This window comes from Cetorhinus maximus, chromosome 10 (assembly GCF_964194155.1).
Source record: "Cetorhinus maximus chromosome 10, sCetMax3.hap1.1, whole genome shotgun sequence".
Taxonomy (NCBI): domain Eukaryota; kingdom Metazoa; phylum Chordata; class Chondrichthyes; order Lamniformes; family Cetorhinidae; genus Cetorhinus; species Cetorhinus maximus.
Genome location: NC_135888.1, coordinates 133,630,306 through 133,656,689, shown reverse-complemented (window position 1 = coordinate 133,656,689; position 26,384 = coordinate 133,630,306). Strand labels below are relative to the sequence as shown.

Below are 26,384 nucleotides of genomic sequence, written 5' to 3'. Positions count from 1 at the left end.
AACTGCCAAGCATTGTTTGAAATTTAAACTAAACAGCTTGACCCTGATTGGTCAGGGCATTGCCTTGAGGAATGAGTCAGCAAATGGGCTGCCACTTATTTTGTCTAGCTGAAACAGGCACAATGTGTACATATTCTTTCTGCCTGCAAAGAACAGGGCCATGTGTAGTAATTTATGTAGCTTCCAGTATGCGCAAATGCGCCACCCTGCAACTCCGACTGACAATCTTAAATTGGTTGTCAGCGTAATTCTTAGCACATTGAGGATTATTTAGCAAATGTTGTCCAATCGCGGAATCACATCTAATGTTTGATGCTGTGTTTTGAGTTTTGCAAGCAGGGGCTGGTTGGGCATGGGCTGTACCCTGCCCATTAACAGTGGCTGGGCCGTGCTGTTTGATACAATCCGCCAGTCTTTGGGATGTACGGCCTACACACCGAGCATCACACTGGCTCTGAAATTCATATACCACATTACTCCAGAACGTCTTTTTGGTTTGACAGCAGCGGCCTGTTAGTGGCAAATACCACTTGTGTTGCTACTGCATAGTAGCAGTGTGAAACAGCTAGCTTCACCTGTTGCTCAAATATTTGCGGTACCTTGACCTTTCAGGATAATCCGAGGTAGACCAGGCACTTTTCAGTGCCAAAAGTGACGTCTTAGGCCCGTTCATGAGTTTTGTGTGATAAACAGCGCGGAATGATCTGATCAGGGTGGCCGTTATCCCGCAGGATGCCTTTGATGTGGCCTATTTCAGCATCAAGCTTGCATGGCGAGCAAATGGCTCGGGGCCCTATTTACAAGGTTGCCGATAAGACCAAAGTTCTAGTGTGTGGAATTGTAAGAATCCCAACCCGTATATTGACCAGCAAAACGGATTATCTGGTCATTATCCCGTTGCTGTTTGTGGGAGTTTGCTGTGTGCAAATTAGCTGCTGTGTTTCCTACATTCCAACAGTGAAAAAGTACCTCGATGCACTATGTGGTATCCCTGAGGCCATGGAAGAGGTATAAATGCAAGCTGTCCTTTGTGTTTATTATGAAAAATTTTGAAGTGTAGCCTCATGTTATAACATAGGAAGCACAGGAGTCAATTTGTGCACAGCAGGATCCCGTAAACGGTAATGCGATAACAACCAGGCAATCTGTGTTTTAGATATTGCTTGAGGGATAAATGTGGACCACAGGACAGAATTCCCTTGTTCTTCTTAAATAGTGGCCACCTGAGGGGCCAGACAGGGGCCTCAGTTTAATGTCTCACCCAAAAGACAGCAGCTCCGACAGTGCGTCACTCCCTCTGTACTGCTCTGGGATGGGACTTGAACCCACAACTCAGGGTCTCCGGAGGCAAGTGTGATACCCATCGAGCCACAGCTGACGCATTTAATTCAATTGAATAAGGAAGTACAATTCCGTAGGGGGACTGAATGGTGGCTGCAGTGATGGTAAATGCACAGCCACCTGTGGGACTGAAGAACGCTCTTTCCCGGGATGTGCTGGAGTTGGCATTTGATGTTCTCCAAATATGCCCAGTGTCCAGGGCAAGGGAGGTACAATTCAGGCAGAGATCCTGACCCTGTTTTCCAATGATTGTAGCTTTTTTTCCGCTTTCTTAATATTCTCTTGCTTCATAAGAACGTTAGGAAATAGGAGCAGGAGTTTGACCACATTTGGCCCCTCGAGCCTGCTCCATTCAATAAGATCATGGCTGAACTTTGATCTCAACTCCACCTTCCTGCCCAAACTCCATATCCCTTTAGTGTCCAGAGTTCAGTCAGTCCTGGTCTTGAGTGTACTCACCAACTGAGCATCCACCGCTCTCTGGGATAGAGAATTCCAAAGATTCACAACCCTTTGAGGGTGAAGAAATTTCTCCTCATCCCAGTCCTAAATGGCTGACCCCCTTTTATCCTGACACCCCTAGTCGTAGACTCTCCAGCCGGGGAAAACAGCCTCTCTGCACTTAACCCTGTCAAAACTGTACAGAGAACTCCAAACGTGTTCTTGCCAATATATTACAATTAAGAGTTCCTTCCTTTTGTATTTTGGCCATACTGTTTACCTTTCCGGTTTAGTTCCGTACTGGATGCTAACTTTCCGTGATTCCTTACAGACTGCCTCAGATTTCCAGCTCCTATCACAGGAAGACTGTCTACGCCCTTGTGTGGGGACCCCCATTGCTCCCCATGGCTTCTGGTGAGTCCCGCTCCATTACTTTGATGCAGCGCCTGCGATTAACCCTTACCTGACCACTGACACTGACGGATGGGCTCTGGGTTTTCTCTCCGCCAGGTGGGGACGGAGACGGGCCTGGGATGATGTTGTACAGCTGTGCAGGCGAGGGTGTTGTCCTCCAGCACAACCCCTGGAAGCTGACAGCAGACGCCCAGGACATTAACCGGTTAATCCGGGAGACCAACGGAATCAAGGTAGGTGTGATGCCCGTCACTTTGATAAAAGGTGATAAAGCTCAGGAAGGATGCAGGTCGCTTCTGGGATCAGTGTTAGCATTTTTTAATCAAGATTGGGCAATCTGTCAATTAAAAGCAAGCTTTTTTTAAAAAAAAAAGAGCATTAAAGAAAACAGAAAAAAAGTGCATTTCTATAGCACCTTTCACCTCTTGGAATGTCCCAAAGTGTTTTACAGTCAATAAAGTACATTTTTACTGAAAAAAAGAGACATGTCAAAGCTTTCCGTCTTGCATTCATCAGGACATTTCGCAAAACACAGTGTCCGTCATTAGATGTGATTCCACAACCGGGCAGCATTGGTAAAACTGGTAACTAGCAGAATAGATACAGGAGAACCAGTTGATGTGGTGTATTTGGATTTTCAGAAAGCTTTCGATAAAGTCCCACATAAGAGGTTAGTGTGCAAAATTAAAGCACATGGGATTGAGGGTAATATATTGGTACGGATTGAGAATTGATTAGCACACAGGAAACAGAGTAGGAATAAATGGGTCTTTTTTGAAATGGCAGGCGGATTGGGGTATTGCAGGGATCAGTACTTGGGCCCCAGCTATTCACAATCTGTATCAATGATTTGGGTGAGGGAACCAAATGTAATATTTCCAAGTTTGCTGACGACACAAAACTTGGAGTGAGAGTGATGAGGAGGGTGTTAAGAGGCTTCAAGGCGATTTAGACAGGGTTGGGTGAGTGGGCAAATACATGGCAGATGCAGTATAACGTGGATAGGTGTGGAGTTATCCAAATCAGTAGGAAAAACAGAATTGCAGAGTATTATTTAAATGGTGATAGATTGGGAAATGTTGATGTACAAAGGGACCTGGGTGTCATTGTACACCAATCACTGAAAGGAATCATGCAGGTACAACAAGCAGTTAAGAAGGCAAGTCGTATGTTGACCTTCATTGTGAGAAGACTTGAGTGCAGGAGCAAAGATGTCTTCCTGCAGCTGTACAGGGCCTTGGTGAGACCACACCTGGAGTATTGTTTGCAGTTTTGGTCTCCTTACCTAAGAAAGGATATACTTGCCATTGAGGGAGTGCAGCGAAGGTTCACCAGACTGATTCCTGGGACGTCTTATGAGGAGAGATTGGGTCGACTAGGCCTGTGTTCACTGGAGTTTAGAGGAATGAGAGGAGATCTCATTGAAACGTATAAAATTCTGACCGGGATGGACAGACTGGATGCAGGGATGATGTTTCCTCTGGCGGGGGTGTCTAGAACAAGGGGTCAGAATCTCAGGATACGGGGCAGGCCATTTAGGACTGAGATGAGGAGAAACTTCTTCACTCAGAAGGTGGTGAACCTGTGGAATTCTCTACCACAGAGGGTTGTGGAGGCCAAGTCACTGATTATATTTAAGAAGGAAATAGATTTCTAGACACTAAAGACGTCAAGGGGTATGGGGAGAGAGCGGGAGTATGGCGTTGAGATAGAGGATCAGCCATGAAATTGAATAGCGGAGCAGGCTTGAATTACCTACTCCTATTTTTCTATGTTTCTAAGCTAAATAATCCTCAGTGTGCTAAGAATCACGCTGATAACCAATTTAAAATCGTCAGTCAGGCTCACAATGTGGCGTATTTGTGTGTACTGGAAGCTACATACATTAATACACGGGGCCCTGTTCTTTGCAGACAGAAAGAACGTACACACATTGCGCCTTTTTCAGCTAAACAAAATAAGTGGCAGCCATTCGCTGACTCATTCCTCAGGGCAATGCCTTGACCAATCGGGATCAAGCTGCCTGGTTTGAAATTTCAAACAATACTTGGCAGTTAACTGTCAGTCACCATCAGTGATGCAATCTCCATGGCAACACCTCTACCAACCAGAGTCCACTTGCCAACCAATCAGCACTCTCTTCACATACAGTGTAAATTGTTGTTTTCCCCTTTTATATAGGTATTCTTGCAAAGTGTCCTGATGAGTGCAAGAGGAAAAGCTTCAACATGTCTCTGTTTTTCAGCAATATCCAAGTTCTGTACTATCAAAGGATTAAAAGATTAAAAGTGCATTTTTTTTCCAATGGAGTCACCTGTCATGTAGGAAATGCAGTAATGTACACAGCAAGTTCCCTCAAACAACAGTGTGTCAGTGACCAGATAATCTATTCTTATTGATGTTGATAGAGGGATAAATACTGAGCCAGGAAACTGGGATGATCTCCTCCACCGCTCTACGCAATAGTGGCCACAGAATCTCCCTCAGTACCGCACTGGGAGGGTCAGCTGGGATTAAGTGCTAAACGTCCCTGGAGTGGGTTTTCAACCCCCCCCCCCCACCCCCAACAACCTTGAGACTCCGGCGAGAGTGCTACCCACTAACCACACTGACACTGGAGGGTCAGTAATTTACCCCAGGAAAAAGAAAGCAAATGATCTTTGAAACCCCCGACCTGTGGAGATGAAATGGGAGAGGCAGTGAGGGGAATGTTGGAGACTTTACTGGGGAGAGGGAGGGGGAAGTTCCCTCCTCTTTGAAATAGTCCACGGTAAATTTTAAATTTATTAATTCAGGTTAATTTGTGTACTTATTGACCATCCCTAGTTGTCCTTGAGAAGGTGGTGGTGAGCTGCCTTCTTGAACCGCTGCAGTCCATGTGGTGTGGGTGCACCCACAGTGCTGTTATGGTGGGAGTTCCAGGATTTTGACCCAGCGATAGTGAAGGAACGGCGATATATATCTAAATCAGGATGGTGAGTGACTTGGAGGGGAACTCCCAGTTGGTGGCGTTCCCATGTGTCTGCTGCCCTTGTCCTTCGAGGTGGTAGTGGTTGTGGGTTTGGAAGGTGCTGTCGAAGGAGCCTTGGTGAGTTGCTGCAGTGTATCTTGTAGATGGTACACACACTGCTGCTACTGTGCGTCGGTGGTGGAGGGAGTCAATGTTTGTGAATGGGGTGCCAATCAGCCGGGCTGCTTTGTCCTGGATGGTGTCGAGCTTTGCACTCATTCAGGCAAGTGGAGAGAATAGATGTTTGCTGAGTGTCAATAAATTGTCTTTCTTTATTACGTCTATTAGCATAAACTTCCAGGTCACAGCGAGTTGAACTGGAAACCAGATGGTAAAGCCCTGGCTATTGGGAACGATGATGGGTGAGAGAACAATATCATATTTCACAGCCTGTTTTTGTCATTTATTTTAAATAAAATCAGTGCTTGTTCCTGTTACTTTTATGGTGTCTTTTCAGTTGTTCTCGGAATATTGGCTAGGCCATCATTTATTGCCCATTCCTAGTTGCCCTTGAGAAGGTGGTGGTGAGCTGCCTTCTTGAACCGCTGCAGTCCATGTGATGTAGGTACACCCACAGTGCTGTTAGGGAGGGAGTTCCAGGACTTTGACCCAGCGACAGTGAAGGAATGGCCGATATATTTCCAAGTTGGGAAGATGTTGAAAATGGGACACGTGTTGTAAATATTATTTTACTGGATTAGTAATATCAAGAATTTGGTTCAAATGTTGACATGGCAGTTTGAACATTAGATTCAGTTTACAAAAAAATAACATCTGTAAGTAAAAAGCTGATGACAGTTAACGTGACCACAAAGCTGTTGGATCATCATAATCCAACTGGTTCACAAGTACTCCTGTCACTAGTTTGACTGTACCCACTGTACAAGATGGGGGCTGTAATTCATGCCCTCACTCACTCTCTCTCCCAAATGCGCACGCTCGCTCCTTATTACAAACAAAATTACACACATGCTACCTCGGTGGGATTGTGCTGTGTGCAAACATGGCTGCAACATTTGCGCACACAGTAACTGTTGGTGAGCTTCAGTTTAATTCAGTACATGGGCGTATCTGAGACGGGTGGTGAGGTTTTCACTAACAGGAAATGCTTCCTCGCTTTAGTGCAGTGATTAATTCTTCATCACCCCTGTCCTTACCCGGTTTGAGCCTGTATGTGTCTCCAGTCCCGCGCCAACATGATTGACGCTTTGCTGCCGCCAAGTGGCCTGGCAAGCTATTCCGTTGTATCTGGGCAATAAATGCCAGCTTTGCCAGTGATACCAACGTCGCAAGAATAAGTATAACGTTTTTCTCCTTTGAGCGAAGATTTACTCTTTTTGAGGCGATCGTGAATGGAAGCTCTCTTGGAAAAAGTGATTTGTTGATGGTTCCTTACTGAGTATAGAAAATGGTATGTGAGGGCGGGAAGTGTCAAGGGGACGCTAATCATTGTCCCACAGATGTAAGATTCACAGAATAGCACAGTATAAAGGAGCCCATTTGGCCCATCATGCTTGTACCAGCCCTTTGAAAGGGCTAACCAGTTTGTCCTAATCCTCTGCTCTTGCCCCATGCCTTTGCTAATGTTTCCGTGTAATGTGGGTGGGCTGAGGGCGGGTGGTTAGAATGTTTTTATTGTATCCTTAACTCATTGCTGTTCACAGTTTTTTAACCTGACCCACCCCCACGGTTGAGGCCGGTTCTGTGTATGTTGTTTTGCTATTGTGTTTGTGTTTGTGTTTTTTATTTTTCCTTAGGTCGATTGAGATCTTCCAGGTTCCTCGCTTGAAACTGCTGTGCACCATTCAGACACACCACAAACTGCTGAACGCCATCCGTTGGCATCACCCACATGGCACACAGCCTGATCTCAGCTACCTGCTCGCGTCTGGTTCCAACAACGCCATCATCTACGTTCACAACCTCAAAACAGTGCTGGGTAACAATGCTCTCGCCTTGAATGTTTCTGGTTCTCGTTTTTTTGTTAGCCTTGTACCCACCACTGTCCTTGCCCTGCTGGGGCTGGTTCCACAATGCCCATGGGGGCAGGTGTGTGTGCATGTGCCAGCTATTTGACAACGGGTGTCGTCGCGGCCAGGCCAGATTGTCCCCCTTCCCCCGTTGCGCCGTGCACACCTGAGTCGCTGCACGACTGGTTTAGTGAAGCCTCCTTTGCCTGAGAGTAACGGTGAGGGAGGTGGAAAAGGCTCGAGGGGCTGAATGGCCTCCTCCTCATGGCAGGAAGGGGCAGCGGGTTCTCTCGGTACGCAGAGTGGGAGCAGATGACTGAGCTCACCTGAGAGCCCCACCTTCCAGCCGACTTCCGCGATCCCAAACGGCTGGCGGAGGCTTGAGAACAGATTCAGTCGGCTGTGAGCAAACTGCATTAGTGTGAGCATGCTCGTTGCACCAGGTGGGGACTGTACTATGCACCATTGTACTATGCACCATATGCTTGTTCTCTCACTCACACTCACTTGCTATCACACTGGGGGCGGTTCAGAGGAGGTTTACCAGATTGATAGCTGGAATGAGCAGGTTGTCATATGGGGAAAGATTGGACAGACTGGAATTTCGAAGAGTGAGGGGGTGACTTGACTGAAGTATTTCAGATCCTGAACGGCCTTGACAAGGTGGACGTGGAAAGGATATTTCCTCTTGTGGGTGAATCCTGAACCACTATTTTAAAATGAGAGGTCGATCTTCTAGGGCAGAGATGAGGAGAAATTTTCTCTCACGGAGGGTTGTGCGACTTTGGAACTCTCGGCCTCAGAAGCGGGGGGAGGAGGCGGGGCCACTGAATATTTTTAAGGTGGAGGTAGATGGATTCTTGTTAGGCGAGGGAATCAAAGGTTATCGAGGGGTTAGATGGGAATGTGGAACTCGAAACCCAAACAGATCAGCCATGATCTTAATGAATGGCGGAGCAGGCTCGAGGGGCCGAATGGCCTACTCCTGCTCCTATTTCGTATGTACTTGCTTGCTCGCTCACACAATATCTTCTGGACAGGATCGTGCCGTGTGCCAAAATGGCTGCAGCGCCGGTGAGATTTAGGCCATTCGGCCTGCAGGGCTTTTCTGAGGGAGGCAGCGAGGTTTTAAGTAACAGTGAGTGCGACTGGTCGCTTTAGTTGAGCGGCTTACTCCCTGTACAACGTAAGGCTGTGAGAGGCAGAGACGCCCGCCCCGACTTGCTTTTCAAATAAAAGAAACCCCGTTATCTCCCTTTCTGTGTACCTCCAGAGGACCCCCCGGACTCACCGATAACCGTGACTGAGCCGTTCAGGATGCTGCTGGGACACACCGCGAAGATCACCAGCCTGGCCTGGAGCCCGCACCATGACGCAAGGCTGGTGTCCGCCTGTTACGACGGCACCGCACAGGTAAGTTCCTGGGTCGTTTAAAGGTGGACAAACTGTGGAGGTGCTTGAACTTGACACTTTTTTTTTCCCCCTCAGCGGGTGGGCGTCCCTGGCAAGGCTGGTATTTTATTGCCCCATCCCGAGTTGCCCTGCAAAGGTGGTGGCAAGCCCCCACCTTCCTGAACTTGAGGGTGCCGAGGCCTTGGCGAGGGGCAGTGGAGATATTCCAGAGTGGTACCAGGGTTGAAGGAGCTCCATTGTGTCAAGTGACTGGGAGAAGCTGTGATTGTTCCCCCCTTTAGACCAGAGAAAGGTTAAAGGGCGATTTAATGGCATGGTTCAAAATCATGAAGGGCTTTGATAAGAGTAAATAAGGAGTTGTTGTTTCCAGTGGCAGACGGGTTGATAACCAGAGGGGTCACAGATTTAAGGTGATTGACTAGAAGGGAGTTGGAGAGAGAATTTTTTTGCACAGTGAGTTGTGATCTGGATCGCGCTGCCTGAAAAGGGCGGTGGAAGCAGATTCAATAATAACTTATTCAAAAGGGGAACTAGATTACATACTTGGTAAAATTGCAGGGGAAAGAGCAAGGGAACATGAGGTGACCACTTTCCCCCATATCCCTTAACATCTCTGGTTAATAAAAATCTAGCAATTTCAGTTTTAAAATTAACGATTGACCTAGTGTCAATGGCTGTTTGCGGAAGAGAATTCCAAACTCCTGCCACCCTGTGTGTGTGGAACTGTTCCCTAATTTCACTCCTGAAAGGTCTGGCTCTAATTTTTAGACTTTGTCCCCAACCCCTAGACTCCCCAACCAGTAGAAATAGGGTTGATACAGAGAAACTATCAGTTTCCCTTAACATCTGGGAAACTTCGATCATCTCGCCCTTTATCCTTCGAAATCCCAGGGAAACGACCCTAGTTCGTTTAATCTCTCCTCGTAATTTAACCCTTGGAGTCCTGGCATCACATTCTGGCAACTCTACGTTGCACTCCCTCCAAAGCCAATATATCCTTCCTTGGGTGTGGTGCCCAGAACTGTTCACATTACTCCAGGTCCAACCAGGGCTTGGTATGACTGAAGCACAACTTCTTAACATTCTGGTCCTGCCGATGGCTCTTTTGGAAGAGCTGGCACAGGCACAATGGGCTGAATGGCCTCCTTCTGTGCTATAGCTCCCGCGATGGTGTTGAGCTGGGTGTTCCAGGGCACTGACCCATCAATGGGGGAGGGGATTGGCTAATGATTCTCCCTAATCCAGAGGGCGTGGGATTCGGAAGAGATGAGTGTTGCCGTGGTTTTGCTGCTCTTGCCTGGATGGGAGGGTAGAGGGTGCAGGGCAGGAAAGTGCTGTTGAAGAAGCCGCTGTGCGTTGTTGGGTTCTGTAGCTCGAGTATTCAGATCTGCACAACTTCAAACGTCCGCGTTTAAAACCAACAATTGCTTGTATCAGCAGAAAGTGCTAGCTGTTAACAATTTATAATAACGCCAGTGTTGAAGGTGCCTTTGGTGTTCCATTTATTTTGAGCAGAAGCATTTGTGCTGACTCGCTCAGTAATAACGTGCTCTTCAAATTAAGAGACAATTCCACCCATTTTAACTGCGTAATTGGCAGCTGCGAAATATTTTTGATCTGTGGTGATCTCTGGGCTTTGCAGGTTTCCGCAATCTCAGGTTATTGACTCAATAAATTGCTCGAGTGTAAATGGGCTGTGGAAGGAGATTCAGGGAATAGAGTTATAGAATGGCTACAACACAGAAGGAGGCCATTTGGCCCATTGATTCTGTGTTGGCTCTCTGCCTAAGAGCAACTCGGCTAGTCCCGCTCTCCCACCTTTTCCCCGTAGCCCCGCAAATATTTTCCTCTTCAGATAATTATCCAATTCCCTTTTGAAATCCCCAATTGAACCTGCCTCCTCCACACTCTCAGCACATTCCAGATCCTAACCGCTTGCTGTGTGAAAAAGGTTTTTCCTCTGGTTCCTTTGCCAATCACCTTAAACCTGTGTCCTCTGGTTCTCGACCCTTCCACCAAATGGGAACAGCTTCTCTTTATCCATTCTGCCTAGACCCCTCGTGATTTTGAACACCTCTACCAAATTCCCTCTCGGCCCTCTCTTCTCCAAGGAGAACAACCCCAGTTTCTCCAATCAGTCCACAGAACTGAAGTGCCTCATCCCTCGAATCATTCTTGTGAATCTTTTTTTTCTGCACCCGCTCCAAAGCCGTCACATCCTTCCTAAAGTGCGGTGCCCGGAACTGGACAGATGCAGTGAGTATCGTAAGGTCCACGAGGCGTGTATTTGGACTGTGGGAGGGGCAGGTTAGATAGAGGGACTGTGGGAGAGGCAGGCTAGATAGAGGGACTGTGGGAGAGGCAGGCTAGATAGCGAGACTGTGGGAGGGGCAGGTTAGATAGAGGGACTGTGGCAGGGGCAGGCTAGATAGAGAGACTGTGGGAGGGGCAGGTTAGATAGAGGGACTGTGGGAGGGGCAGGCTAGATAGAGGGACTGTGGGAGGGGCAGGTTAGATAGAGGGACTGTGGCAGGGGCAGGCTAGATAGAGAGACTGTGGGAGGGGCAGGCTAGATAGAGGGACTGTGGGAGGGACAGGCTAGATAGAGGGACTATGGGAGAGGCAGGTTAGATAGAGGGACTGTGGGAGGGGCAGGTTAGATAGAGGGACTGTGGGAGAGGCAGGTTAGATAGAGAGACTGTGGGAGGGGCAGGCTAGATAGAGGGACTGTGGGAGGGGCAGGTTAGATAGAGAGACTGTGGGAGGGGCAGGCTAGATAGAGGGACTATGGGAGGGGCAGGCTAGATAGAGAGACTGTGGGAGGGGCAGGTTAGATAGACTGTGGGAGGGGCAGGTTAGATAGAGAGACTGTGGGAGGGGCAGGTTAGATAGAGAGACTGTGGGAGGGGCAGGTTAGATAGAGAGACTGTGGGAGGGGCAGGTTAGATAGAGAGACTGTGGGAGGGGCAGGCTAGATAGAGGGACTGTGGGAGGGGCAGGTTAGATAGAGAGACTGTGGGAGGGGCAGGTTAGATAGAGGGACTGTGGCAGGGGCAGGTTAGATAGAGGGACTGCCCCTTTCGTGCAACGTGCTGCGTTCCCTGTGACAAGTTCCCTTTGTGACAGTGCTGGATGCCTCCTGTGTTGCAGGTGTGGGATGTCCTGAAGGAGGAGCCCTTGTGTAACTTTCGGGGACATGCCGGGAGGCTGCTTGGGGTCCAGTGGTCTCCAGTTGATGCAGACTCCGTGTGGACAGGAGGTGATGACTTCACGGTGCGACAGTGGGAGGTATCAAAACAGGAGCACACCCAACCACCTAAAGGTACTGACGGCCGCTTCTTTACCTCACGTGTTTTCTAGTTATCGTTGTGCCTTTTTAGAGCCTTGCGATACTCTTTCCGTCTTTAATTTTATGTGTATTGTTTTCCTGCAAAATTTCACAGCTTCAGGACATCCCAGGGCACTTTGTAGCCAATGAGGTATTTCCGACGTGTGGTCACTGTTCTAATGTAGGAAGTACAGAGGAGATGGTGGCGTAGTGGGTTAGGGTTATCCAGCAACGCCCACATTCCATGAAAGAATAAAGGTGCTGATTTGCACACAGCAAGATCCCACAAATAGTAATGTGGTTATAACTGTTTCAATGACATTGATCGAGAGATTCAACATTGGCTCAGGACACTGGGAATAACCCCCCCTGCCCCATCCCAGCCCCCTGCGCTACTTCGATTTACTGCTTTAAGGCCCACTTGATGGGGTATTAACTGGTTGACTCAGGTTGATATACAGAAACGGTTTCTTCTGCTGAGGGAATGAGGAACTAACTATCGGGAACATGTCGAGGGGCTGCCTGGGATCCCCTGGTCTCCAGTCGATGCAGAGTCCGTGTGGACAGGAGGAGAGGACTTCATGGTGCGACCCGGTAATCTTACAGTTCAGTGCTAGGCTGTTCAGGAGTGAAATCAGGAGGCCCATCTTTCCACGCAAAGGCTAGTAGAAATCTGGAATCCTCTTTACCCCTCCCCCAGACCCCACCGGTCGAGATGCTGGGGGAGATGCTTGGAACTTTCAAGAATGAGATCGACAGGTTTTTTATTTGATGAGGGAATCGAGGGATGCGGAGGAGATGCGGGTGGGATACAGGCAGCTCGGTGGGACTCTTTCTCATTATCTGCCCCTGCACTGCCAGACAACTTGTTCAAATGACATCGTACTGAATAAATAAGAAGGAAAACTATGAGCTCAGAACTCCTGATATTAAAATGGTGGAAGCAAACAACAGGTCAATCAGTAGCTGAGGGACAGCGAGCCAGGGGCCGGGGGTGTAATGGGGGCACCTCCCCTGGCCCCTGGGGGACCGGGGGGCTGAGTGTGCCCAAAAGACAGAGCGTAGGACAGGGACAGAGGGAGAGGGACAGAGGGAAATAGAGTGACAGATGCAGTTTTAGTACAGAAGCATCCTTCCTCAGTCCTTTTCCAGAACATTAACCCATTCCTCCCTCAGACACTGACTGATCTGCTGCGCATTTTCCTGCATCAGTTTTTATGGAGCAGGACAGGTGGGAGTCGAAGTAGATCTAGGTCATGACCTCATTGAATGGCAGTGTGGCTTTGAGGGGCCGAATGGCCTCCCCCCTCTTCCTACGTACTGGCCTAGACGTTCCAAACTTGGGAGCGGTGGTTAGGTTGTGGCTGATAATTGATGCCTTTTACTCCAAAGGCCGCAGACTGGAGGAATATTTAAATGTTCTTTTTCGAATCAGGGAAGAAGGCTGCCGAACTGGACAAGAAAAAGACCAACTGTTCGAAACCCAAATCGAAAAAGGCCCGGAAGAGAAACGAGAAAGGGAGCGGGGGGCCGGAGGAAGAGAATCAGGAGAACTCGATACAGAATGTTGTGAACAGCAGAAACGGCAGTGCTGATCGAGAGGTGGACCAAGACTGTCAGGATGAAGCCGAAATGGCAAAACTGGCCAATGGAATCTCTCAAACTCCGGGTACAATTTTTGATTTTTGTCCCTTTCCTCTTCACTTTCTTTCGTTCTTTGTGAGGTCGGCCGGGAGCACTGTCCCCTCCTGGAGTTCATGCCTCACTCCAGAGACTTGAGACCCCTGTGACCCCATGCTGATTCCTCTCTGGCACCAGTACTGAGGGAGTGCTGCACAGTCAGAGGCGCAGTCCTGGGGCCCTGGTTTCACATCTCGTTCCAGTCTGCTCCATCGGGTGGCATTTGGTGGGTGACTGGTATTGTGGTAATGTCACTGGAATAGTAATCCAGAGGCCCAGGCTAATGCTGTGGGAACATGGGTTCAAACCCCACCATGGGTAGCTGCAGGAATTTAAATTTAGTTAATAAAATCTGGAATTGTAAGCTAGTCTCAGTTTCATGGCCACCATTACTATCGTCGATTGTCATTAAAAACTCATCTGGTTCACTAATGTCCTTTGGGGAAGGAAATCTGCCATCCTTTCTTGGTCTGGCCTACATGTGACTCCAGACCTACAGCGATATGGCTGACTCTGAACTGCCCTCTCAGATGGCCTTGCAAGTATTTCACTTCAAGGGCAATTAGGGATGGGCAACAAATGCTGGCCTTGCCGGCGATGCCCCCATCCTATGAAAGAATAAAGGAAAGAAAAGATTTCACAGCCTCGGTTTCAAGGGAGAGTGGGACAGAGTGGGGGAGGACATTGTGGTGCAGTTTGGGACATTAGGTTCATTGCATGTGCCTGGATACCATAATCAGATTCTGAGCCACATTTTAACACAGCCCCGAGACCAAGCAGGGGGCGATGGAAAAAGACTGAAGCTATCAGGCTAAATATAGGCAGCGAGAAGTGCAAAAGACAATTCAGTGGGATGGAATTAATCAGCAAATTATTGTGATGCGTCATGTTTTTATATTTATTTTGGGCATTAGAAATTTCAGTTACTGATTTGAGAAAACAGCAAATGAAAATGATTTCAGAATCTTGAGTGATTCATAGAAGTACAGTGATCAGGTGGTACAATATACATTGATAAAATCCTAAATGTGGGCATAATATTTGATAAATTAGATATTAATCATGACCCAAAAAAAAAATGAACAACAGGAAGTCAAAGTTTACAGTTGGGACTTGCATGCGGACGTGTGCTCAGACTCTCTGAGATTTCCTTCAATTCTGTGACCCTTGAGCATCACTGGTTTTAATTGGAACGCTGTTGGTGGGCGTGCGATCTGCTGCTCGGACTCTAAGCTCTGGAACCCCCTCCCTAAATCTCTGTGTCACCACCTCTCCTCCTTTGGGACAAAACGTACCTCTTTGTCCAAGCTTTTGGTGGCCCTGCCCTAATATCTCCTCGTGTGACTCAGTGTCAAATTTTGTTGGACCCTCCTGTTAGACGCCTTGGGGACGGACTTTAATTTACATTAAAGATGCAATGTAAATGCCCGTTGTTGTTGAATTGATGCACCTCTCTCTTCCATCCCTACCTGGCAGCATTGCTGGAGGAGCTCGGGGCACAGGACAACATGGATCACATGGTTCCCAACACCTCACAGGCTACAACAAACCAAACTCCTCAGGTGAAGAAGGAACGGCTAAAAGATGAGAGGAAGAAGGAGAGACCAGGTAAAAAAAAAAAGTCCCTTGTTTGGCGGAGAAGGCACATTGTGGAGATGCTGAAACCAGGGTACCGTGTATCCAATGGCTCAGTGTAGAGTTAAGTCCCCTCAGCTGTGCTGCGCTAATGTAGTTCAGCGCCATTCTCCATTGAGCTCCCTCCTTCACTGCACCAGCATGAGGTTAATTCCATCAAGTCTGAAATGGTGCCTCCTCCTGCTGGTGCCATGTCCTAAGAAGGCATTGGCGACCATGGACCTCCATTGCAATTGGTCCATGATTATTCTTGGCAAAGTACTGCAGTGGTTTGCTGTTGCCTTTGGCAGTACGGCCGACCAGGAAACTCTCCCGCTCTTACCGACTACCATCAGGCATATGGGAATAGATTTACGGGCTGATAATCAACCAGTTTGGCCATGCTCCAAACCCATTGTCCATGGCCATCAAGTCCTGAAGTGGGACTTGAACTCTGAGCTTCTGGCCCAGAGGTAAGGACTCGACCCACTGCACTGGAAGACCTCCTGACACGGTGCCAGTTAATTAAAATGGACAAACCGGTTATTGGGCCCAGGATCTTCCAGCTGTGTATGGCAATACAGTTAAAAAGAGAGAAGTTGGATTCGTGCTACTGAAAAGAGCCAATCATCCCTGAAAGAGCAGTCACTGTTGTAAATAAGCACAGCAATTTAACTACAAAGTATTTACAGCGCTTAAACATTTGATCCACTAGCCTATGCTGGTGTTTATGCTCCTTACTAACCTCCTTCCACCTTACTTCACCTCACCCCATCAACATACCCTTCCAATCTTTTCTCCTCGTGTGTTTATCTAGCTTCCCCTTAAACATATCTATAATATTCACCTTAATCACTCCCTTTGGTAGTGAGTTCCACATTCTTACCTCTTTCTTTTTAAAAAGAGGTATCTCCTGAATCCCTCATTGGATTTATTCCCTTTACGGCCGCTAGTCTGGTCTCCCACGGAAGTGGAATCAACTCCCCTGTGTCTGCTCTTTGAAGCACCATCGTAATCTTAAAGTCTGCTGTTAGGCCCCAGCTCTGCCTTCTCTTCGCCTTGACCAGAAAATACACAGCAAGGTCCCGCAAACACTGATGTGATTAAATAACCAATTAGCCTGTTTTAGACTGAGTTAGGGGTTGAATGTTGTCCAGCACGCCTCTCCCTCTCTGCTTCAATGGTGCAGTGAGAGAGCAGGTGTGACCCTCGGTTTAACATCTTATCCAAAAGGAACGATCCCTCCAACAGTGCAGTGCCCGCTCAGAACTCCAATCCAGACAGACCTTCCAGAGCAGTGCGGCGATGAACAGGCTCTGGTTAGGGTGCAGGCAGCAGAGTTTGGGATGAGCTCAAGTTAATGGAGGGCAGAAGCTGGCTGTTCCGCCCTACACTACATGGACTGCAGCAGTTCACGAAGGCTGCATTTTCCTCACACAACGACCACTTCTCGGGGGGCAATTAGGGATGGACAATAAATGCTGGTCTGGCCTGGAACACCCACATCCCACGAGCGAATAAAAAGTGTCCAGAGAATGTTGGAATGGTCAGGTTTGGCGGTAGCTAAGGCATTGGCGAGGGCTTCAGCTGAGACAGCACCAGTGTTTGACGATTTTGACAAACACCAACGACTTGCACAAAAGCGAAATACTGCAGATGCTGGAAGTCTGAAATAAAAATAGAAAATGCTTGGAGAAACTCAGCAGGGTCTGGCAGCATCTGTGGAGAGAGAAAGAGTTAACGTTTCGAGTCCGTCTGACTCTTCAGAGCTAGAGAGAAGTAGAAATGTGATGGACTTTATACTGTTTAAGAGGGGCTGGAGCAGGTGGAGCATAATAGAAGGTCAGGGACGGGTATTCCTGTTACCAACTTGCATTTCTGTAGTGCCTCTAACGTAAAACATCCAAAGGCGTTTCTCAGGAGCGATTGTCAGACAAGTGTTTGAGGCGAAACAAAAACAGAATTACCTGGAAAATCTCAGCAGGTCTGGCAGCATCGGCGGAGAAGAAAAGAGTCGACGTTTCGAGTCCTCATGACCCTTCAGCAGAACTGAGTAAAGTTAGGAGAGGGGTGAAATATAAGCTGGTTTAAGGTAGGGGGTGGTGGAGGGGAGAGAGAAGTTGAGGGGGGGTGTGGTTGTAGGGACAAACAAGCAGTGATAGGAGCAGATAATCAAAAGATGTCACAGACAAAAGGATCAAAGAGGTGTTGAAGGTGGTGATATTATCTAAGAAAATGTGCTAATTAAGAATGGAAGGCAGGACACTCAAGGTACAGCTCTAGTGGGGGTGGGGTGGAAAGACTGACAAGGTATTAGTTGTAGATTTAAAAATAATGGAAATAGGTGGGAAAAGAAAAATCTATATAAATTATTGAAAAAAACAAAGGGGAGGGGGAAGAAACGGGGTGGGGATGGGGGGAGGGAGAGTTTAAGATCTAAAGTTGTTGAATTCAATATTCAGCCCGGAAGGCTGTAAAGTGCCTAGTCTTATCTCAGTGTTTGAGGCGGTTTCTTGTGTTGCAGAGGCCACAGTGAGGAAGAAGAAAGGGCGATCGTCCCTTCCCCTCAGTACAGTCAACGATCACCGATCAAAGGAAGAGCTCCACTCGGACTGCATGAATCTTGCTAACATCCTCTACTCTAAAGGTGAGGCGTGCACAGCAAGACTCCGTGAGATTCTGAGCACGGAGGGAAAGGACTTGTATTTATATAGCGCCTCTCACCACCTCAGGACTTCCCAAGCACTTCACAGTCGCAGCCAGTTAAATACTTTTTTGAAGTCCAGTCACTGTTGTAATGTTGGAAACAGCACAGCCAATTTGTGCACAGCAAGTTCCCACAAACAGCAATGTGGTAATGACCAGATGATCTGTTTTCTGACTTGCTGGTTGAGGGATAAATATTGGCTGGGTCACCATGGGAGAACACAGCTGCTGTTCCTCAATTTTTACATCCACCTGAGAGGGCTAACAGGGTCAACGGTGTAAGGTCTCATCAGAAAGATGGCACCTCTGGCAGTGTAGCACTCCCTCAGTAGTGCACTGGGGAGTGCCAGCCTGGATTATGGGCTCAAGTCGCTGGAGTGGGGCTTAAAACCTCTGATGCAGAGATGAGACTGAGTGCCACCCCCTGAGTCATGTCTTAACATCTCCGTGAGAGTTCTGGTTCCTTTTCACATTGCAATTCATGTTACGTGTCCCTTCCAAACCCAACTTCGTAGAGCCATTACGGTACAGAAGGAGGCCATTCAGCCCATCTAGTCCACGTCGGTTCCCTGTAGAGCAGTCCAACCACCTTGCTCTATCCCCATAACCCTGCATGCTTATTTCCCTCAACTGCCCATCCAGTTCCCTTTTGAAATAATTCATCATCTCTGCTTCCACCTCCCTCGTGGGCAGTGAGTTCAGGGTCATCACCTCTAGTTGAGAAAGCAAAAAAAGTTGGTCTTCACATTCCCCCTGTATCTCTTGCCAAAACCTTAAATCGGTGTCCTCCACGCCCTTGTAGCATCACCTAATGGGAACAGCTTTTCTTTGCCAGCCTGACTAAACCTGTCATAATCTTGGACACCCCGAAGCGAATCTCCCCCTCCGTCTCCTTTGCTCCAAGGAGAACAAGCCCGTCTTGTCCAACCCAACCTTGTAGCTAAAACCCCCTCACCCCCGGAACCATTCGGGTAAATCTCCTGCGCATCCACTGGGATCCGCTCACCCTTCCTATAAAATTATCCACTGTCCCTGCCTCCCCTTTTCCTGGTCTGTGTTCAGACATCTGCTGAGAACAGGAATTATTTCACCTGTGATGCTGCTCTTGGACAAATAGCGAGATTTCAGGGAGATGGGTAGCGTAGTGGTAACGTCACTGAACTAGTAATCCAGAGGCCCAGGCTAATACTCTGATTAAATGGGTTCAAATCCCACCACAACAGCTGGTGGAATTTAAATTGAATTAATAAATCTAGAACATTAAGCTAGTCTCAGTAATGGTGACCATGAAACTGTCACCGATTGATATAAAAACCCCTCTGGCTCGCTAACGCTCTTTAAGGAAGGAAATCTGCCATCTTTACCTTGCCTGGCCTACATGTGACTCCAGACCCACAGTAAATTTGGTTGACTCTTAACTGCCCCCTGAAATGGCCGAGCAAGACACTCAGTTATAGTTAAGAAGATGGCAGCCCAGCACCACCACCTCACGGGCAATTAAGGATGGGCAGCAAATGCTGCCCTTGCCAGCGAGGCTCACATCTTGTGAAAGAATTTAAAAAATTCACTGTACTGTCCCCAGGAACACACTTCAACATGGCCTGCCCATAGCAACAGCAGCTAATTCCTCACCAACTCAAGAGTTAAAACCTTCACCAACGGGAATGGGCTGGGGGGGGCGGGGGTGGAAGCGGGGGTGGTGAATACTTTGGAAATGATCATTTTCATGCAAGCTGGCTATTTGACCAAGAGCAGCATCACAGATGAAAAAGTTCCTGTTCTCCTCAGATGTTTTTTTTAATTCATTGTTGGGATGTGGGCATCATAGTCAAGACCAGCATTTGTTGCCCATCCCTAATTACCCTTGAACTGAGTGGCTTGCTAGACCATTCCAGAGGGCAGTTAAGAGTCAACCCCACATTGCTAGACCAGACCAGGTAAGAGCGTCAGATTTCTTTCCCTAAAGGGCATTAGTGAACCAGATGATTTTTTTTTTATATTCCAGATTTATTTAATTAACTGAATTTAAATTCTCCATATGCCGTGGTGGGACTTGAACTCGTTTTTCTGGATCATTAGTCCCGGCTTCTGAACTAGTCCCGTAACATAACCACGATGTTTCCGTACCCCTCAGAATGTGCGATTGCTTGTTGTGTGTGGAAGGTTACCTCTATAACTCTGCTTTCTGTCCATGATGTTGCAGAGTCTGGGAGCCAGAGATTGCCGGGGTCAGGGGAGGAAATCCAGTTGGGACTCTTTGTGGACAGACCAGCTTTATACAGGATGTTTGAAGAGGAAGGTAAGGCCTGAGCTGCCCGTGTCCGGGTGACTGCGCTCCCGCCGAGCTGCCCGTGTCCGGGTGACTGCGCTCCCGCCGAGCTGCCCGTGTCCGGGTGACTGCGCTCCCGCCGAGCTGCCCGTGTCCGGGTGACTGCGCTCCCGCCGAGCTGCCCGTGTCTGAGCGACTGCGCTCCCGCCGAGCTGCCCGTGTCTGAGTGACTGCGCTCCCGCCAAGCTGCCCGTGTCTGAGCGACTGCGCTCCCGCCGAGCTGCCCGTGTCTGAGTGACTGCGCTCCCGCCGAGCTGCCCGTGTCCGGGTGACTGCGCTCCCGCCAAGCTGCCCGTGTCTGAGCGACTGCGCTCCCGCCGAGCTGCCCGTGTCCGGGCGACTGCGCTCCGGGCGACTGCGCTATCGCCCAGCGGCCTGTGTCCGGGCGACTGCGCTCCCGCCGAGCGGCCGGTGTCCGGGCGACTGCGCTCCCGCCGAGCGGCCGGTGTCCGGGCGACTGCGCTCCCGCCGAGCGGCCCGCGTCCGGGCGACTGCGCTCCTGCCGAGCGGCCCGCGTCCGGGCGACTGCGCTCCCGCCGAGCGGCCGGCGTCCGGGCGACTGCGCTCCCGCCGAGCGGCCGGCGTCCGGGCGACTGCGCTCCCGCCGAGCGGCCCGCGTCCGGGCGACTGCGCTCCCGCCGAGCTGCCCGCGTCCGGGCGACTGCGCTCCCGCCGAGCGGCCGGCGTCCGGGCGACTGCGCTCCCGCCGAGCGGCCCGCGTCCGGGCAACTGCGCTCCCGCCGAGCTGCCCGCGTCCGGGCGACTGCGCTCCCGCCGAGCGGCCCGCGTCCGGGCGACTGCGCTCCGGGCGAGCGGCCCGCGTCCGGGCGACTGCGCTCCGGGCGAGCTGCCCGCGTCCGGGCGACTGCGCTCCGGGCGAGCTGCCCGCGTCCGGGCGACTGCGCTCCGGGCGAGCTGCCCGCGTCCGGGCGACTGCGCTCCGGGCGAGCTGCCGCGTCCGGGCGACTGCGCTCCGGGCGAGCTGCCCGCGTCCGGGCGACTGCGCTCCGGGCGAGCTGCCCGCGTCCGGGCGACTGCGCTCCGGGCGAGCTGCCCGCGTCCGGGCGACTGCGCTCCGGGCGAGCTGCCCGCGTCCGGGCGACTGCGCTCCGGGCGAGCTGCCCGCGTCCGGGCGACTGCGCTCCCGCCGAGCGGCCCGCGTCCGGGCGACTGCGCTCCCGCCGAGATGCCCGCGTCCGGGCGACTGCGCTCCCGCCGAGCGGCCCGCGTCCGGGCGACTGCGCTCCCGCCGAGCGGCCCGCGTCCGGACGACTGCGCTCCCGCCGAGCGGCCCGCGTCCGGGCGACTGCGCTCCCGCCGAGCTGCCCGCGTCCGAGCTGCCTGTGTCCGGGCGACTGCCCTCCCACCGAGCTGGATTGGGACCTGCATATTAAAGGGCCTAGGACATTTCGGACGGACAGGGAGTCCGGTAAAGGTGGCTGGGTGGTTCCGTTAGTTAATGATGGGTATGAGTACAATGGAGAGGGATGAGGTAAGTTCAGGAAACCTGGATGTGGAAACGGTTTGGGTGGAGATGAGAAATGGTAAAAGCAAGAAGTGTACAGACCCCCTAATAGTAACCACATGGTAGGATGGAGCGTAAAGGAAGAAATAACGGGAGCTTGTTAAAAAGGCATTACTATAATCATGGGAGATTTTAATCAGATGGGCAAAGGTAGCCTAGATGAGTTCATGGAATGTCTCCGGGTTAGTTTCTTAGAACAGCATGTTCTGCAGCCAACCGGAGAGCAGGCTGTACTAGACCTGGTATTGTGCAACGAGATGGGACTTATTAATGACCTCGTCGTGAAGGTAGGCAGCAGTGATCATAATATGATTGAATTTTACATTCGGTTTGAGGGAGAGAGGAGTGGGTCTGAGACTATGTTTTTAAACTTAAATAAGGGCAATTATGTGAGCATGAAAGCTGAGCTGGAGAAAGTGAGTTAGCAAATTAGGTTAAGGGTAGGTCAATAGAGATGCAGTGGCTAACATTTAAGGGGATCTTTCAGGATACACAGAATAGATACATTCCAACGAGTAAGAAAAATTCCAAGATAGAGACACACCATCCGTAGTTAATTAGAAAGGATAGTATTGAACTTAAAGGAAAAGTATATAATTGTGCAAAGACAGGTGGAAGGCCAGAAGGTTGGACAGAATATAAGGAACAGCAAAGGATGACTAAAAGATTAATAAGGAGGGAAAAATTAGAGTATGAGAGAAAGCTAGCCAGAAATATAAAAACATAGTAAGAATTTCAATAAATATTTTAAAAAGAATCAAGTTAACAAAGTGAGCGTTGGTCCTATAAAATGTGAGTCTGGAGAATTGATAATGGAAAACAAGGAAATGGCAGATGAATTGAACAGATATTTTGCACTGACCTTTACTGTGGAGGATGCAGGTAATGTCCCAGAAGCTGCTATAAACCAGGAAATGGAATGGAGGGAGGAACTCTGGAAAATTACAATTGTCAGAGAAGTGGTACTGAGTAAACTGTTGGAGCTGCGGGCTGGCAAGTGCCCGGGTCCTGATGGACTTCATTCTAGGGTCTTAAAAGAAGTGGCTAGTGAGACAGTTGATGCATTGCCTTTAATTTTCTGAACCTCCCTAGATTGGGGGAAGGTCCCATTAGATTGGAAGGTAGCAAACGTAACTCCATTATTCAAAAAGCAGGAAACTACAGGCCAGTTAGCTTAACGTCTGTCATAGGGAAAATGTTAGAAGCTATTATTAAAGAAGCTATAGCAGGGCACTTGGATAAGTTCAAGGTCATCAGGCAGAGTCAACATGGTTTTGTGAAAGGGAAATCATGTTTAACCAACTTATTGGAGTTCCTTGAGGAAGTAACATGTGCTGTGGATAAAGAGGAACCGGTGGATGTACTTAGATTTCCAGAAGGCATTTGATAAAGGTGCCACATCAAAGGTTATTGCAGAAAATAAAAGCTCATGGTATAGGGGTAACACATTGGCATGGACAGAAGATTGGCTAGCGAACAAGAAGCAGAGTAGGCATAAATGGGTCTTTTTCAAGTTGGCACGATGTTGCGAGTGGTGTGCCACAGGGATCAGTGCTGGGGCCTCATTTGTTTACAATTTATATAAGTGACTTGGATGAAGGGATGATTGCCAAATTTGCTGATGACACAAAGATAGGTAGGAATGTTAGGTTGTGAAGAGGACATGAGACATACAAAAATATACAGATAGGATAAGTGAGTGGGCAAAGATCTGGCAAACGGAGTGTAATGTGGGAAAATGTGAAATTGTCCATTTTGACAGGAAGAATAAAAGAGCAGCATATTACTTAAATGATGAGAGATTGCAGGGCTCTGAGATACAGAGGGATCTGGGTGTCTTCGTGCATGAATCACAAAAGGCTAGTATGCAGGTACAAGAAGTCATTAGGAAAGCTAATAGAATGTTATCGTTTATTGCGAGGGGAATGGAATACAAAAGTAGGGAGATTAAGCTTCAATTATACAGAGCGTTAGTGAGATCACATGTGGAGCACTGTGTACAGTATTGGACACCTTATTTAAGGAAGGATGTAAATGCGTTGGAAGCAGTTCCGAGAAGGTTTACCAGACTGATACCTGGAATGGGCGGATTGTCTTATGAGGAAAGGTTGGGCAGACTAGGCTTGTATCTGCTGGAGTTTAGAAGAATAAGAGGCAATTTGATTGAAACATACAATATCCTGAGGGGACTTGACAGGGTGGATGTGGAGAGAATGTTTCCTCTTGTGGGAGAATCTAGAACTAGGGGTCACTGTTTAAAAATAAGGGGTCGCCCATTTAAAACAGAAATGGGGCAAAATTTTTTCATGACTGAGGGTTGTGAGTCTTTGCAACTCTCTTCCTGAAAAGGCGGTGGAAGCCAAGTCTTTGAATATTTTTAAGGAGGAGGCGGATAGATTCTTGGTAAACAAGGGGGTGGTAGGTTATCGGGGTAGGTGGGATGCAGGTTTCAGGTTACTGTCAGATCAGCCATGATCTTATTGAATGGTTAAGCAGGCTCGGGGGGTCAGTTGGCCTACTCCTGCTCCTTGTTTGTATGTTCGTAGGAGTAGGCCTTTAGGCCCCTTGAGCCTGCTTAACCATTCAATTAGATCATGGCTGATCTCCTACCTCAACACAACTTTCCCGCTCTATCCCCATGTTCCTCGATACCTTTAATATTTAGAATATTTATGGTGAAATTCCTTCTCAGACCACGCAACGGGTAAACAAAATGCATTGGTGTTCAGATTCTTTTATAAAAATGAGCTTTATTTCCTGCTTCGGTTTTTATACCTGGTGTGTTTGCTTCATGTTACTTAACAGGTCAGAATCATCTAGAAGCCGGACACCCCGAGATGTGTTACCAGCTGATGTTGTGGAAAGGCGATGTAAGAGGAGCCTTGGAGTTGGCCACTGAGAGAGGGGAGCTGAATGACACTTTAGTTGCTATGGCGCCCATGGGTAAGTTTTCGTGTCCAGTTTTACAGACCCTCTGAGCCTCTCAGCTTAAACATAGAAAATAGGAGCAGGATTAGTCATTCGGCCCTTCGAGCCTGCTCCGCCATTCAGTATGATCATGGCTGATCCTCTGTCTCAACGCTCAATGCTTGCGCTCTCCTCATACCCTTAACACCTTTAGAGTCCATCAACCTATCTATTTCCTTCTTAAATATATTCAGTGACTAGGTCCCCACAGCTCTCTGTCGTAAAGAATTCCATAGCTTCACTGTCCTCTGAGTGAAGAAGATTCTCCACATCTCAGTCCTAAATTTTTTTTTTACATCCATTCGCGGGATGTGGGGGGAGTGAATGTGGATGTGGTGCCAGTCAAGTGGATGGCTTTGTCCCTCCACCACCGACGCACAGTAGCAGCAGTGTGTGTACAATCCATAAGATGCACCACAGCAACTAACCAAGGCTCCTTCGACAGCACCTTCCAAAAGTGTAACCTCTACCATCTGGAAGGACAAGAGCAGCAGATAGATGGGAACACCACCACCTGGAAGTTCCCCTCCAAGTCACTCATCATCCTGACTTGGAAATATATTGCCGTTCCTTCACTGTCACTGGGTCAAAATCTTGGAGCTCCCTCCCTAACAGCACTGTGGATGTACCTACACTACATGGGCTGCAGCGGTTCAAGAAGGCAGCTCACCACCACCTTCTCAAGGGCAACTAGGGATGGGCAATAAATGCTGGCCCAGCCAGCGACACCAAAAACCTGAGCATAAACTTCAACAAGAAAACAGCAGCAGCTGAATGAATCCACCCTGCAGTTTCTCAATGCTGAGCTCCATTTCCTCCCTATTCAACTAACCTCCTTTCTTCCAGTCTTCTCCACTTGGGGGGCGACAAGTGCAGTGGTGGATGATGGTGTACTGGTGATGTCATTAGACTAGTAATCCAGCGGCCCAGGCGAATGCTCTGGGGGCATGGGTTCGAATCCCATCACGGCAGCTGGTGGAATTCGGAATGGGCAGCAAACGCTGGCCTTGCCAGCGATGTCCACGTCCCCTGAAAGAGTAAATAAAAAGGAACTTCCCCTTTGTTCACTTGAATGTACGGACTGGGCGTGGGTTTCGCAGGATGTTCTGTCCTCCTGGTAGGTTGGTATTTGTGCCGAGCTCGGACGGTGAGGCTTGGGCAGGAGGTGATCGTGTTCCAGCTCCTTCCTCGCCTACTCCTCCTCATTGTTCAATCTCTGGACGTGTGTTTGCAAGACGGACATTTATTCCCAACCCCAGGGCTGCCCATTGGGCCACCTTGAAAAGCTGCTTTGCAACTTGGTGCAACTGAATGAAGTTGCTCTTGCAAGGAGCAGGTACAGACTGAACGGGCTGAATGGCTTCCTGTGCTGTAACCGTTCTACAATTTCAGGAGGCTGTTAAGAGTCTTGGGTAAAAGTTTGGCAGATGGAGTAAATGTGAGCTTGTTCACTTTGGCAGGAAGAAGGGAAAATCAGTAGACTACATGGAGAGAGACTGCAGAACTCAGTGGTACAGAGGGACCTGGGTGTCCTGGTGCATGAATCACACAAAGTTAGTATGCAGGGTCAGCAAGTGATTAGGAAGGCAAATGGAATATTTATTGCAAAGGAAATGAAATATAAAAGTAGGCAAGTTTTACTGCAG

The 26,384-nt window shown here is 49.0% G+C and overlaps 1 protein-coding gene across 1 annotated transcript in view; it reads left to right on the top strand.

Moving 5' to 3' along the window:
* Positions 1-26,384, top strand: part of gemin5 (gem (nuclear organelle) associated protein 5) — a 75,380-nt gene that overhangs the window by 30,633 nt on the left and 18,363 nt on the right. The window contains exons 10-20 of the mRNA XM_078551189.1: positions 2,114-2,196; positions 2,293-2,429; positions 5,495-5,568; positions 6,964-7,145; positions 8,450-8,589; positions 11,740-11,911; positions 13,353-13,586; positions 15,074-15,205; positions 17,736-17,858; positions 20,121-20,216; positions 24,577-24,714. Coding sequence (XP_078407315.1) covers positions 2,114-2,196; positions 2,293-2,429; positions 5,495-5,568; positions 6,964-7,145; positions 8,450-8,589; positions 11,740-11,911; positions 13,353-13,586; positions 15,074-15,205; positions 17,736-17,858; positions 20,121-20,216; positions 24,577-24,714 — 1,511 coding nt within the window. The remainder of the gene's footprint in view (positions 1-2,113; positions 2,197-2,292; positions 2,430-5,494; positions 5,569-6,963; positions 7,146-8,449; positions 8,590-11,739; positions 11,912-13,352; positions 13,587-15,073; positions 15,206-17,735; positions 17,859-20,120; positions 20,217-24,576; positions 24,715-26,384) is intronic.